Genomic DNA, 15,135 nt, shown 5'->3' on the forward strand with positions numbered 1-15,135 from the left:
TCTACCCTCCCACATAGAGGTGAGTCCTAAAAAATAGGGTCCTCCTTTAACTTGTAACAGTTTTGTGGTTTTGTGTCTAATGTGCTTTATTAGTTGTTGCATTGATGTAATGTATGTGAACCTGACCGAATCTATTACACCATGGAAATGCTGGAGCTGTATAAATTGACCCCACATTGAAGAAAATCTTTAATGTTGTCACATGTTAAATAAATGATTTGACACTGAAAATTAAGTAAAGGTAACAAAATGGTAACTTTTGGATTAAAAACTTGTAGCAATAGTAGTAATAATACATGAATATACATTTCTATTAATAGAAGTGCAATCACATCCTATAAAGGGGTGAAAAAAGAAGAAAAAAAGTATAGTGTAAATTACAATTTTGGCATCAATCAGGAGCTCCCCGTGTCATATTATAACTGGAAATTCATTGAGTCTTGGATATTTGAAGGGGGAAGGGGCACATACTTGCTTTCAGATGCCCTAGAAACTTCCCAAACCCATTTTCCAAATACAAAACACCGAGATAAAGAGAGGAGTCAGTGCTTGACCTGAGCTGGCGGCAGGACTGGATCCATTTCATTATCATTTCATGTAATTATTCATTCTCTTTAGTAGTAGATGTGTCCTTGGATATCAATAGTTTTTTTTGTATGTTGGATTCAACTCTTACCTTGAATAGTCATTAACATAACTAGTCCAGTTACAATTCACCTCAAATGAATACATTACTAGATGGGACCAGTTCCTAGAATATTAAAAAAGTAATACATTATTAAAATATTTGATATATTCATTCATATTAATATTACACAAACATTTTGCACCTTTTTATAAATTAGAAAAATTTGTGAATACAATTGTAATATATGCTGCTGGTCAATTAAACTTGCTTATTTTATTTAATATATTTGGCGATTAACCAAACACTTTATTATATTTATTATTATTACAATTATTATCACGCTTTTCTAGACATTAGTATTTAACAGAAATCCTGCCATAATGGAAAATGAATGTTTTAAAAACGAAGAATGCATCATAATAAACTTTATGTGTTCTGTGTGACTGTCACATCGTACTGGAGGAATTATATAGCCAGTTCCTACCCTGAGTATATAGCTAGTGCCTGCTCCCCAGTATATAGCCAGTGCCTGGCCCCCAGTATATAGCCAGTGCCTCCCCCAGCATATGGCCAGTCCCTGCCCCTCCAATATATAGCCAGTGCCTGCTTTCCCCAGTATATAGTCAGTCCCTCCCCCTGTATATAACCAGTGCCTGCGCCCCCCCATATATAGCCAGTGCCTGCTTTCCCCAGTATATAGTCAGTCCCTCCCCCTGTATATAACCAGTGCCTGCGCCCCCCCATATATAGCCAGTGCCCCCCCCATCCTGTAAATAGGGAGTGCCTGCGCCCCCCGTATATAGCCAGCAGCCCCCTGCTCAGTCTAAAAAAAACCCCAAAAAACTCACCTTTCCCTGCACGGTCCCATCGCACACACTATGACGTCAGCCGCTTGCTGACATCATAGTGTGTGCCGATGGTGCACAAACTGTGATGCTGACATCATGGTTTGTGCAACAGGACTGCGCCCGGAGCCGAAGACAAAAGACCTGCGGGGGGCATCGGAAAGCTGAGCACAGAGGTTTTTTTCTTCATTGACTTGACTATAAGCCGAATTAGGGTTTTGCAGCACATTTTTTGTGCTGAAAAACTCGGCTTATACTCGAGTATATACGACATCTTTTACATAGTTACGGTTGAAAAAAGACAAATGTCCATCAAGTTCAACCAAGGAAGGGGAGGGATTGAATGAGGAAGGGATTTAGGGTAAACAATTGTATATAACATAATCATCAATGTTATTTAGGTGTAAATATTAGGTGCATCTAGACCCTTCTTGAATCTCTCTGCTGTCCCTGCTGTGACCAGCGCTTGAGGCAGGCTATTCTATAGATTGACAGTTCTCATAGTGAAAAAGCCCTGTTGCCTCCAGTGATTAAACCTTGTTGTCTCCAAATGGAAACGGTGCCCCCTTGTCTTTTGATTTGGTCCATTCATTGCAGGTACATATTTATATGTACTTCATATTAATTTCAACTATATATTTCTGTGTGCAGAATATTTTCTTATGTGCTTTATATTTACTATTGATGCACCAAATGAGTTTTGATTGGGGAAGAATGGTAATCTGATTCTCTCCTCAGACAGCGAAAAGGCTAGAATCCACCTCAATTATACTGAATCATGTTTACTGCGATTTTATGTAGGTTCAATTTTGTGTGTCTTCCTAAGTCTTTGTGATCTCATTAAATGAAACCAATAAACTATTCCAAAGAACTCCATGCCGCTACTTCCATGGTCCTTTCTGCCTATTTCTTTTCTTATAGCAAGTGAACACTGCAGCCAATCACTGTCCTAAGATCAAGTTTTATTCCCCGCTGTATGCCTTATTTTTAACATTACAGGACAGTCCTCTTAAATTTACATTTCCTTAAAGAGGACATGTCATCAATAGTAAAAGGCACTGTGAGCTGCTTACTAAAGCTGCGCAGTACAATAGTAACACCGTCCACGCTCAAAGCTCCTCACCCCTCCCCTCTCCACTGAAAGCAGAGGGTCTATGCCACAAAAACAGCAAAATATAGGACATGCCCTGATTGGTAACAGTGCAGTGAGACACAGACGTCTATGGAGGCTGTGATGTGGCTGTGTCACTGGCCCTTATACTTTCACCTGCGTGAGGCCTTATCAGCTCTGGCAGGATTCAGGCAAGAAAGAAACAAGCTGAAGTTTCAAAAGTGCCATATCAGGCCAAGGGGCTTACTAGTGACTGGCAGGCGTACTTGTGAACCACAAGTCTCAGCAGTCCAAGGTCAGGCAGAGATAAATAGAGTCTGGTGCAGAAGAAAGTATAACCCACCCTGAGTAGCAGCCATATATCCAGCCACAAGATGCCGCCCCCAGCAGCTGACTGGTGAGGACCTCATAGGACTCAACCCACAGCTGATACATCACTGACCTCCATAATGAACCACCCAGCTTTTCGCGAATACTAAAAGGCAGCTAAAGGGTGTCACAAGCTCAGAACACTTGACTTACAGACGACCCCTAGTTACAAACGGACCTCTGGGTTTTGGCAATTTACTGTACTTTAGTCTTGGGCTACAATAAACAGCTGTAACAGCTATCACAGGTGTCTGTAATGAAGCTTTATTGTTAATCCTGGTTTTTATGACAATCCAACATTTTTAAAATCCAATTGTCAAAGAGACCAAAAAATTTTGACTCGGGTTACAATAATAAAGTATACAGTTCCGACTTACATACAAATTCAACTTAAGAACAAACCTGCAGAACCTATCTTGTATGTAACCCGGGGACTGCCTGTATACCTCAGCTTTCATTTTACCAGTGCTCATGAATATTTTAAAGGGGAGCTCTCATTGGTTGAATATTCTGACTTTCAGACAGCTTGATAAATCTGCCCCATTAGGCCAAATTATGGCCAAGCTCCTTGGAACATGAAACCAAAGGTTGGCACCTTTATACTGGCCAATAACTCAACATGAAAGTTCTAGATAATTGTCTCAATCATTGGTCCAAGTATCTAAGCCATTAGCTAATACTTCTTGGTATTTGGAACAAGAATTATGTGTCATAATTTGAGTAAATTCCTGCTCTCTGCACAAGTGCTAGACAGTGCAACAGTCTGTAAAGATAGATGACAGAGGAGCATTATTTTGAGAATAAGATAAAAAAAATTTTGAGAAGGAAGGAGGCCATAGATAACAAATACAAAAAGATTACCACAGTCACGGTGCCTGGATCTATGTGTGCTCCTGGTTAATCATTATGGATTTTGATGGTAGATTTCCTTTAAACCATACCTTTTTTCAACAAGATGTCCACTTTTTTCACATAGTTAAGCCTGTGTTTACTGAAGGATTAGCTCTTCTAGCTGTTACCCATAATGTTCAAGGGGCATTGTGAAAATATGGCTTGGAGTGGGGTCAACTATACACAAATGTAGCATTTGCTATGTAGAACCTAAGCTACCAACATGATTAGCACAGCTCTTGCATGGGTAGTGTTAACAGCTGGTCAAAAGCAAACATAGTCCTCCACCAAGTTCTAAAATTCTCATTAAAAATAAAGAAAATTTGGTCAACAGAAAAAAATAACTATATTCAGGTTGTAACAAAAAGGTCAGGATGGTGAAATATCTTGCAAAATACAGGAAAAAAAACTTAAAAATATATGTGTCAAATATTTTTCAAAAATCTCAACCAACTTCAGCATAATCCAGGAACAACAATGTGGATATAGTAGTTCTAAAGAATTCCCTCTGAAGAAGAGGATTTTTCTTGTTGCCTACATAGTTTTCAAATATCGAATACTCTAAGTGCTCGAATTTGGTAATGTTGGATAGCTTTTAGAAACACATTACATACATCTATTTTCAGATTTTTGATCTAATGTGTTCTTATCAAAATTCCACCCTTTTTCAATGTTTTTGCACACATTTCGATTTTTGGCGATTACAGTGCCAGCTGTCACAAAAAAAGGTCACATCATTGTAATTCCTACTGGGGAATCAGCTTCTTCAATAACATATGGGGGTTCCCATTTAAGAGTTTAAAGTTGACCCCCACCCACCCAGGTGGTGTGAGTAGGGGGCAGGAGTACAGGCCAAAATTGTTCACATTGGATGGATTTTTTTAAAAAAATTGACACATACATTTCCAGTTTTTTGTTACAATGTACAATTCACATCATATTCCACCATCTCCATCCTTTTATTTATTATATATATATATATATATATATATATATATATATATATATATATATATATATATATATAAACACTCACCGGCCACTTTATTAGGTACACCTGTCCAACTGCTCGTTAACACTTAATTTCTAATCAGCTAATCACATGGTGGCAACTCAGTGCATTTAGGCATGTAGACATAGTCAAGACAATCTCCTGCAGTTCAAACTGAGCATCAGTATGGGGAAGAAAGGTGATTTGAGTGCCTTTGAACGTGGCATGGTTGTTGGTGCCAGAAGGGCTGGTCTGAGTATTTCAGAAACTGCTGATCTACTGGGATTTTCACGCACAACCATCTCTAGGGTTTACAGAGAATGGTCCGAAAAAGAAAAAACATCCAGTGAGCGGCAGTTCTGTGGGCAGAAATGCCTTGTTGATGCCAGAGGTCAGAGAAAAATGGGCAGACTGGTTCAAGCTGATAGAAAGGCAACAGTGACTCAAATCGCCACCCGTTACAACCAAGGTAGGCAGAAGAGCATCTCTGAACGCACAGTACATCGAACTTTGAGGCAGATGGGCTACAGCAGCAGAAGACCACACCGGGTGCCACTCCTTTCAGCTAAGAACAGGAAACTGAGGCTACAATTTGCACAAGCTCATCGAAATTGGACAGTAGAAGATTGGAAAAACGTTGCCTGGTCTGATGAGTCTCAATTTCTGCTGCGACATTCGGATGGTAGGGTCAGAATTTGGCGTCAACAACATGAAAGCATAGATCCATCCTGCCTTGTATCAACGGTTCAGGCTGGTGGTGGTGGTGTCATGGTGTGGGGAATATTTTCTTGGCACTCTTTGGGCCCCTTGGTACCAATTGAGCATCGTTGCAACGCCACAGCCTACCTGAGTATTGTTGCTGACCATGTCCATCCCTTTATGACCACAATGTACCCAACATCTGATGGCTACTTTCAGCAGGATAATGCGCCATGTCATAAAGCTGGAATCATCTCAGACTGGTTTCTTGAACATGACAATGAGTTCACTGTACTCAAATGGCCTCCACAGTCACCAGATCTCAATCCAATAGAGCATCTTTGGGATGTGGTGGAATGGGAGATTCGCATCATGGATGTGCAGCCAACACATCTGCGGCAACTGTGTGATGCCATCATGTCAATATGGACCAAAATCTCTGAGGAATGCTTCCAGCACCTTGTTGAATCTATGCCACGAAGAATTGAGGCAGTTCTGAAGTCAAAAGGGGGTCCAACCCGTTACTAGCATGGTGTACCTAATAAAGTGGCCGGTGAGTGTATATATATATATATATATATATATATATATATATATATATATATACAGGCAGTCCCCAGGTTACATACAAAAGATAGGGTCTGTAGGTTTGTTCTCAAGTTGAATTTGTATGTAAGTCAGAACTGTATATTTTATCATTGTAATCCCAGCCAGAACTTTTTTGGTCTCTGTGACAATTGGATTTTAAAAATGTTGGGTTGTGATATTATCAGGATTAAAGGGGTTATCCGGGTTTAAAAATTTTTTTATGGCCGGGCTGGGGAGGGATAGTTAAACATAATAAACATGGACTTACCTCCTCCGGCGCCACCGATGTCTCGCGCCGCGGTCACTTCGATCTGTGCCCCTGTAAACAAACAGGGGCACGGAAGCCGCGCACAGGGAGCTTTGTGGACGCGTTGTGGACGGCTCCTCCCATCCGTCCCTATCTCTCAGCGTTGTAAGCGCTGGGAGATGCAGCGCATGGGAGCTTCCGGACGGCCGGAAGCTCCCTGTGCGCCCTTGTACTGAAACTGGCGCACGGAGAAGACGGGCCGCGGCGCGGGACATCGGCAGCACATCTTTATAATGTTTAAATTGCCATCCCCAGCCCGGCCATAAAATTTTTTTTTAAACCCGGATAACCCCTTTAACACCAAAGCTTCATTACAGACATATGTTATAACTGTTACAGGTGATCATTGTAGCCTAGGGCTAAAGCACAATAAATTACCAATATCCAGTGGTCTGTTTGTAACTAGGGGTCGTATGTAAGTCGAGTGTTCTTAAGTAGGGGACAACCTGTATATATATATGCAATAAGGCAGCACTCCAGTAAGTATAAAGGTGATCTTTATTCACCCATGGCAAAATAAGGTTCAAGCATACTAATGGCTCTATGGATGAGCTGCCTCATTGCATATTTTGGATATCTGACATTACAAACGGGTGGATCGGGTTTGTTGGAGGCGTGCACCCACCATTGTACTTGATCCATTACACTTGCTGTGCTGCTCCACAATAGGACTGTTTGAGGCATTGCACCCTCCCTTTGTTTGGGATTTTTTTGCATTGTGCTGCTGTGGACTTTTTTCTCATTATATAATTATATATATACAGTATATCTTAAGAGGTCATCTGTTGACTAGCCACCAGTAGGGACATAGAACATAAAATTATTGATTCAAACATGTGTATAATGTCTACTGGTTGGGATCGGTGACATGGTAGATCGTAGAACTATGCTCCCTTCCCTGACAGTACACCTATGTTTGTATGTTGCATCTTGGACTCATATTAGGTGAGTGACAACAATAGCCCCGGGGGAGAAAATTTTGAACTTGTGTGTGTCTGCCTGGGCAGGATGAGAGTAGTAGTTACTGTTCTAGACACCTCTGCAGAATATTAGCAGCGGATGGCAAAGAGAAGAAATCTGTGATGTGCTCCAGAACCACAAGTAGTGAGGAGGAAAGTATGGGGTTGTAACAAAATGAAGAAAGTGGGTTTGTGAGGGATCCCACACACGCTTACAGCTGCTCAGATACAGAGTGTCACCTCTGCCAGTTATAAAGTTATATAAAATATGTGGCTTATTATAGAGGGACATGAGTGGTTGACAGTATACAGTGCAGACAAGCATTTTATATTTTCTGTAGTGCTGTGGCCGCAGACAAATACTTATAGCAACCAATGAACGACAAGTTAATCTCCTAAATGATGAGTGGTTTATGGGGCCATGGGACAACCCACATCATAATCCACCACTGGTTGGATACCTAAAAGGAAGACTTTTATAGTACAATAAAGCCCTAAATGAATTGATAGTATTTGTATTCTATACTTCCTATTCTGACTTTCTGAAGTTCTAACATTTCAGTTTAAAGGAATATTCTTCCCCCTCATCCCGTCATCAATCTTCTAAAATCTAAACCTTATTTTATTTGTTTTTCCAAATTCACTTTAAACCTATTATACAGAGATTGCCCACAGTACATGATCAAACCACCTGGACGTCAGTAAATTGGTTAAATGCAGCCATCTTTCTACATTGTGGGGTTTCCATGGCTACACAATGCCTCCCTTACCATAGGTGATTAGCCAAGACTTTACAACTATTCACTGCACCGCTCCGGAACATGTTTAATTGCGACATTACCTTTGTTTTCAGTTTCCAATTATAATACTAGAATTAGACCAAAAGATCCATTTGAAATTTGGAGTATTGCTCCGTAATTGCTACACAATTACATTTAGTGCAATGACTACTACTCTGAGATTGGGTTTAATTACTTCAGAATGTATTGGTTAAGAAACTGATATCAGTAATAGAAAGTGGGAAAGGTGGAAGCATCGATGGATAGAAATGGAGATAGATAGATAAAATGATAAACAACAGCAGCACAATCAAAAAGAGATAGGGTGCTATCCATAAGCCTTACCCAAAACAAAGAACCAAATTGGAATTTAAAAAAGAAGCTAGCTCTTTATTGGGGGTGCTGCCTTCTTTTTTGGATTAGATGGCTAGATTGATAGGTTGATTCATAGGGGGGAAATGTATCATTACAATTGGTCTTTGACTTTGGTTGTCAATGTTCAACTCCATTTTTGTTTTATCTGAATTCATCAAGTCTATGTTTGTTGTTGTATTTGTTTTTGTCTCATAATATTGTTTTTTTTTTTTTTTTACATCACAATATGTTATTTTTTTGGTGCACATGTCCCTCTAAAGAGCAATTAGTAAAGGTTTGGTAGTGGTTTTTGTCCTATTTCTATGCCAGGGGGTGCCTGGAGTCATTTTGCACCAAAACATGCACCTAAACTAAAATTTGCACACAATCGCAAATTATGAATTTAGTTCAGTTTTGTAAAAATATGTCTAAGCAAATATTGAATTTTGAAGTGACTTTGCACTGTCCTATGTCCATTTGGCGCAATAAAAAGTCCCCAAAGCGTATTTGCGTCAATACAACAGCAAATAAATCCCCCCATAGACTGTAAGCTCTTGCGAGCAGGGCCCTCACTATTGTTTCATATGGCCATTACTCTGCAATGTCAATTTATTTGTATATGTCCCCCATGATCTGTAAAGTGCTGTAGAATATGATGGCGATACATAAAGATTTATTATTATTAGATAGCAGATAGTCTGTACAGAGCAAGCATCAACAAGTAGTTGCCCTAATATCATAAAATTGCTTATAATATCTACTGCTACACATAAAATGATGTCTATTGTTACCAGGAAAAGAAAGCAGCTTAGACTCCTATATAATGGACTGGCTCTATCTCAGAAATCAGTGTTTCCCTATCCCTTTTCTTTTTATGAAGGACATTAGTACTGACCAAATCATGAAATGCAGTATAGAGAATTATAGGGTATTGTGCAGACTCCATACTTAACGTTTAAATGACAAATACTAGTTAAAGACTCACTTAATGGCTCTATTTCTATGTAAGGTAACAGAGCCCGACTTACAAATGGATAAAGTACAGAATAATAATAAAACAATAATTGTCATATGTGTCTGTAAATGAATTAGCTACACGTGTAAGGACATTAGGTGGACATAGCAAGTAAGATGAACATGTACCAGATTTGCAGCAGTCACTTGTTTTACAATGTTTACATTGTGATTATTATGTCTGGCTGTAATCACAACATTATACACAATAGTATAGAGAAGTCTCATGTTATATTCGTAATTTCGAATTGTCACCCTGGTTAGGACTAGTACCGAGTTATGACTATCCATGGCATAAGATCAATCCAACAGTCAAAACAATGAAATAAACTATTGATGTCACTTCTAGATACACTGAGCTCCAATAGATTGTCAGTCGGGAGATTTAACATAGGAAGCCGGTAATATTGTACATTACTACCTTGTGCAATTTTATAAAAAATAAATAAATATATATATTATATATATTCTTAACTTGGGGACCACCTATGTCTATATATATATATATATATATATATATATATATATATATATATATATATATTTATTTATAGAGGGAGAGATAGATATAGACACAGGCGGTCCCCAACTTAAGAACTGAGACCCCTGGATGTTCGTAATTTACTGTACTTTAGCCATATGCTACAATAAACAGCTATAACAGATATCAGAAGTGTCTGCAATTAAGCTTTATTGCTATTCTTATGACAATTCATCATTTTTAAAATGCAATAGTCACAGAAACCAAAAGAATTTTGGCTGGGGTTACGATTATAAAATATACAGTTCCGACTTACATACAAATTCATCTTGTACGTAACCCGGGGACTGTCTGTACACATATTATATATATACTGTACTACACACATATACAAAAGAAAAAAAAGAACAATATAACATGTAATGAAAAACTGACGTTAATGTAGTGTGTAAATATATAATGTAGAGATAGATAGAAATAGATATGAGAAATAATCAAGAGAGTTATTACATAAATATATATGAGACAGAAAATAATAGAAAAGAAGATATTATACACACTATGTAGTAATGCAAATGTAATAGCGTGAACTATATATAGCTATATAATAAACCAATACAGTTTGTTTGGAAACTTTGATAAAGTTTACTGTAAATAAAAATAGAAGAATTAGTTTCTATAATATAAGGCCATAAGGTACATAATTAAAATCCCGAAAAAAGACTGCAGTTGAGTGAATGTAGGAAAGAAAATGGACATTGGCCTTCGATCCCTACGCTGATCAATGGAATGAAAGTGTAATGTGATACAGGGTGTCACACACATACAACACTGTAGATATACTTACTGTTTCTGTGGAGTAACAATTGGCTTCCATCCAGAGAAATTTCCATGGATTGTGGCATTGTTCAGTTGAGGGCACATGAAGAATACAGGTTCAGGGTTCTCACCAAGATATAGAAGGAAGGTGTTCATGAAGAAATAGAAATATATCATACGAGCAATGATGGTTGGTGTGTACAAGGCCTAATCTAGAACCATACAGTAAAAAGCTTTATGATCTCCTCAAATCAAAGAGTTAAACCCTTAATGGGTCAAATCATTGAGCCGTCTCCCTGGCACTTGGTAAAGTAGCTCTCAATATGACTCAGGCCTCCTGAGCACTCTCTGACCCTCTTATACATATCTACAGAACCCCTTATGTACAGAGATACAAATAATGAGAGCAACACACACCTTTTATATCTACTTTTAAGGAGCTAAGGGGGGAAAATAAATCTCCTTTCTTAACTCATGAGGATCCATTAACCATATTCTACCATGCGTTTGATAGAGTAGTCACAGCCCTGTACACCACAATCCAAGCCTGAACATGTCCCTACATATACTCTATCTAAAATATCCATAGTATTAAGAGGTTTACTGCCAAGTTAGAAGAGGGAACGCCTACCCTACTGATGCAGAATCCTACAGCCCAACGCATGGCTCCTGAAGTCCTCTTTTAAATAAAGTTAGCCTATGAAAAAAAAAAAGTTAATGACATTTTTTTTTTTGTGCTATTGTTGATGTTATTTATGATCATTGACTTAGTGATAAGATTTTATACTTAATGTTGTTAACACACGGGATAGTATTCTTATTACTTCCATTATTATTATAGGATCATTGAGTATATTAGTGGTACGGATCTTCTTGTACATCTATTACAGTCAGGGAGTTTTCTTTCCTTAAGGTAACCTGAATAAAAGAAATTAAAATAACATACAAGTAAAAGATAAAAAAATAGAAATAATAATACAATCTAAGCAAATAGATGGAATGATGGAAAAGATAATATACAGATATTCTAACATCACAATTTGCTTTAGTACAAGAGATTCCCTTTAAATGGAAGTTAGATCAAATAGATTCCCTTTTGCCTTTTAGTTTTTTTAACACTAATAATGCATTTTTAGCAAATTCTTAATTTATAAATAGTATAAAGATAAATAGGGAGATAAACATATACATTTAAAAAAAATATATACATTTGCCTTCCTTTGCCCCATTTGGAAATAATAACAGTAAAAATGTGTTCAACATTTGTTAATGGAATTTATGTAAGAAAGATAAATAAACAGTAAAAACTGATAAAAATCGTAAAGGAGCGATCACTATACAATTTTATTTCTAAAAAATGTTTTTTCAAGAGATAGATAATCATTTTGAGCACTGCACTTTTTCATTAGGTAATAAAGCTCTTAGAATTTTATAATGAAATGAAAAAAATCCTGATGCGTATTATCAAGTAAACAATACATACCTGCATGCAGAGAGGTAGATACTCCACATAGTTGCAGGATGACAGCTGCTGTGTTGTAAATGAACAAGTCATACAACCTGTTGCTGGGCGATTTTTAAGGCAGAATTTTATTGCCTGCCCTTCGAAACATGAAAACACTTACATTACTAAACACTACAAAACTACTTACATTAGAAGATGAATGTCCTCCTTGGTCTCATATTAGTTAGGATTCTGTATACAGGTCCCTTCTTCTCCACGCTTCTCTTTCTTAGCAGGTAGAGATGTCAAACTATTTTACCATTTCTAGGAGGATCTACTCTTGCTTATTCATAGATGTTGAGTGTTATTTACATCCCTGGCCCAGGAATGTGCTTTCAGGAATGGCTCTAGCTGGCTTACATTAGGGTCTTCATTAGGAAAGTAACTGCATCTTTAGTCAATTATCTTGGAAATGTGTGAATGAGTATTGTGTGATGGTCTCCTGTTGCCCCTCCCAGGCCTCCCCCCTTCCCTCCCACTTCAGTGAGTGTTGTAAACCTGGCTACAGGCTAAAATAAACCCGAGATAAGAGAGCTTAGGTCTCGCCTACTTTGTAAGGCGATCAATCGGATCTCAGGCGTCCTCCAAGCACTCTCTTACGTAGACAACATCCATAAGGAGAAAGAATTGACACTACACAAGGCTGATCAGATCATCAGTTTTTTACCTGCTTGGTCGCTGAACCATGTCGTTGAGCCCAAAGCATACTACACCTTTTTCAGTGACCGACATCCTGAGTCCCATTGAAGAGACCTACAAGAAGTTTGGCAGCATGGACAACGCTGGTAACCTGAGCACCTCTCTAGGAGCCTATAGACAGACTCACGTCTCCCAGACAGGGATGCAGCAGCACTCCATGGGCCACAATGCCACAGTTACCACCACCTATCACATGCCACACAGTGTTTCCCAGTTTTCACATGGTGCAATGGGTGGTTACTGCAATGGAAGCATTAGCAATATGGGAGATATCTCTACTTATCAAGATACCATGAGGAATAGCGCAGCAGCTACTGGCTGGTATGGAGCCAACCCAGACCCTAGATATTCAACAAGTAAGTATAGCTTTCTTATTCTTATGTTAAGACTTTTACTATCAATATATATAATTATTAATGCCAAGTTATAACTTAGGTCAAGTAAATTGTTGGATAAAGGACTTGCAATGTCAACAAGCTAATAGCCTATATGTCAGTTTCTAGATTTATGGGACCATCTACGGGTATGAACATGGCCGGTATGGGCACTTTACAAGGTATAGCAGAAGCTGCCAAGTCAATGGCTCCTCTTCATGCAGCTCCTAGAAGGAAGAGAAGAGTCCTTTTCTCTCAGGCTCAAGTGTATGAGTTGGAAAGGAGGTTCAAGCAACAGAAGTATCTCTCAGCACCCGAAAGAGAGCACCTGGCAAGCATGATCCACCTTACCCCTACTCAAGTAAAGATCTGGTTCCAGAATCACAGGTACAAGATGAAAAGGCAAGCGAAAGACAAGGTCACTCAACAACTTCAGCAAGAAAGTAACCTGTGCCAACAACAATCACCCCGTCGAGTGGCAGTGCCCGTTCTCGTTAAAGATGGCAAGCCGTGTCAAAACAGTTCTAACAGCTCAACAACTGGACAAGTAACACAACAGCAGCAGAACAGTTCTAATGGTGTATTGTCTTCTTCTAACAGCTCTGTACACCAGCACCAGAATCAACAGGTTAACTCTTTAAACCAAGCTCCAGATTTGGAAGAAATGTCCCCTAGTCCACAATCTCTCCATAACCAGGTGGCCAACATAGCACAGATGGACACATCAAGTGTAGACTACAGCAATGGTTTGGTCAATCCTGGCATGCTCTATGGGAGAACGTGGTGAGGTTATAACCCTGTGCATCTGGATTCCACTAGAGGTCAAGAGCTACTGACCGTCTATTCTTTCCAATGGAAGTCTGCACGTTCATGGGGGTAGAAACCCTGACATGTAATTTTTCTTCTTTACTACAGACTGCAAAAACTGGCAGTAGGGCTTGGCGCAGCTGTGTTAAAATTTTGAGAAGGACATCATAATCTGGTGCACATCCTCATCATCTGCTATCTATGGTGAGATTTTAACGAAGGACAACAAAAAGAACAACACAATTATAAACAACGTAAAGCAAAGAACGTTTATATTTTTTCTTACGGTGTGAGACTAATAAAAAAAAAAAAAAAGACAATATTTTATTGACACCACTACTACAGCAAGAGACTTATTCAGCTGCATACAAGACAGACTGACCAGGCTGTTACTATGTGTTTAATAAACTTTTCAAGGATAGTATTTTCTAGACATCCTCTTTACAGTATTTTATAGAATTTTTTTTATTGTTATTATTGTTTTTCGGATGTTACGTGTTCAACTAAATAATACAACTGTAATAATATTTATAGAACATTCCGTAAAAGTAGCTGCAATGTATTGCTGAGTATTGTATACTTTATTTTTACATATTTTAGTATTTTACATAATGAATGTACAAAATAAAAAAGGGGGCAGAAAGTGTCAATCCCCAAATAGGATGTTTTTTTTTTTTTTCATGATCTAGATTAATTTTAATATAAACCAATATCCTACAGCTGTATGACTATTTCTATTCCAATAATTGCTAGTTATAATATTTAGGTTTACTTATGGTTACACTCATGAATCCGTCCCGTATTTATTATTTTGAATGACTTTCATTGGTTCCATTTGTTTTGTAAATGTTTGACATCTTGTTACCAACAGGGAATATCTCATTTAATTATTCAGACACAGCTAAATAATAATAAT

At 38.2% G+C, this 15,135-nt stretch overlaps 1 protein-coding gene and 1 long non-coding RNA gene across 5 annotated transcripts; one reads left to right on the plus strand and one right to left on the minus strand.

Annotated features, from left to right (window-relative positions):
• Positions 1-202: 202 nt before the first annotated feature.
• On the minus strand, positions 203-13,031 carry LOC140121253 (uncharacterized). Of its 4 annotated transcripts, none has more exons than XR_011854057.1 (4): positions 12,488-13,031; positions 11,641-11,753; positions 10,864-11,532; positions 203-751 (listed from the first exon to the last, which is right to left on the minus strand). It is a non-coding gene; the product is annotated as an uncharacterized lncRNA (long non-coding RNA). The 4 variants fall into 4 exon arrangements; XR_011854056.1 differs by having other exon boundaries at positions 11,623-11,753; XR_011854055.1 differs by adding an exon at positions 12,319-12,401 and having other exon boundaries at positions 10,864-11,753.
• Positions 12,861-15,135, plus strand: NKX2-4 (NK2 homeobox 4). Its single transcript, XM_072140613.1, has 2 exons — positions 12,861-13,394; positions 13,535-15,135. The coding sequence occupies exons 1-2, from the start codon at positions 13,025-13,027 to the stop codon at positions 14,197-14,199; spliced, it is 1,035 nt and encodes a 344-aa protein (XP_071996714.1). The 5' UTR covers positions 12,861-13,024; the 3' UTR covers positions 14,200-15,135.

This window comes from Engystomops pustulosus, chromosome 3 (assembly GCF_040894005.1).
Source record: "Engystomops pustulosus chromosome 3, aEngPut4.maternal, whole genome shotgun sequence".
Classification (NCBI taxonomy): Eukaryota; Metazoa; Chordata; class Amphibia; order Anura; family Leptodactylidae; genus Engystomops; species Engystomops pustulosus.

What these genes read in the sequence shown, in the direction of transcription:
- NKX2-4 (XM_072140613.1), top strand. Translation starts at nt 13,025, where the DNA reads ATGTCGTTGAGCCCAAAGCATACTACACCTTTTTCAGTGACCGACATC. An exon ending in AGACCCTAGATATTCAACAA is followed by an intron (nt 13,395 to 13,534) that starts GTAAGTATAGCT and finishes CCTATATGTCAG; the next exon opens with TTTCTAGATTTATGGGACCA.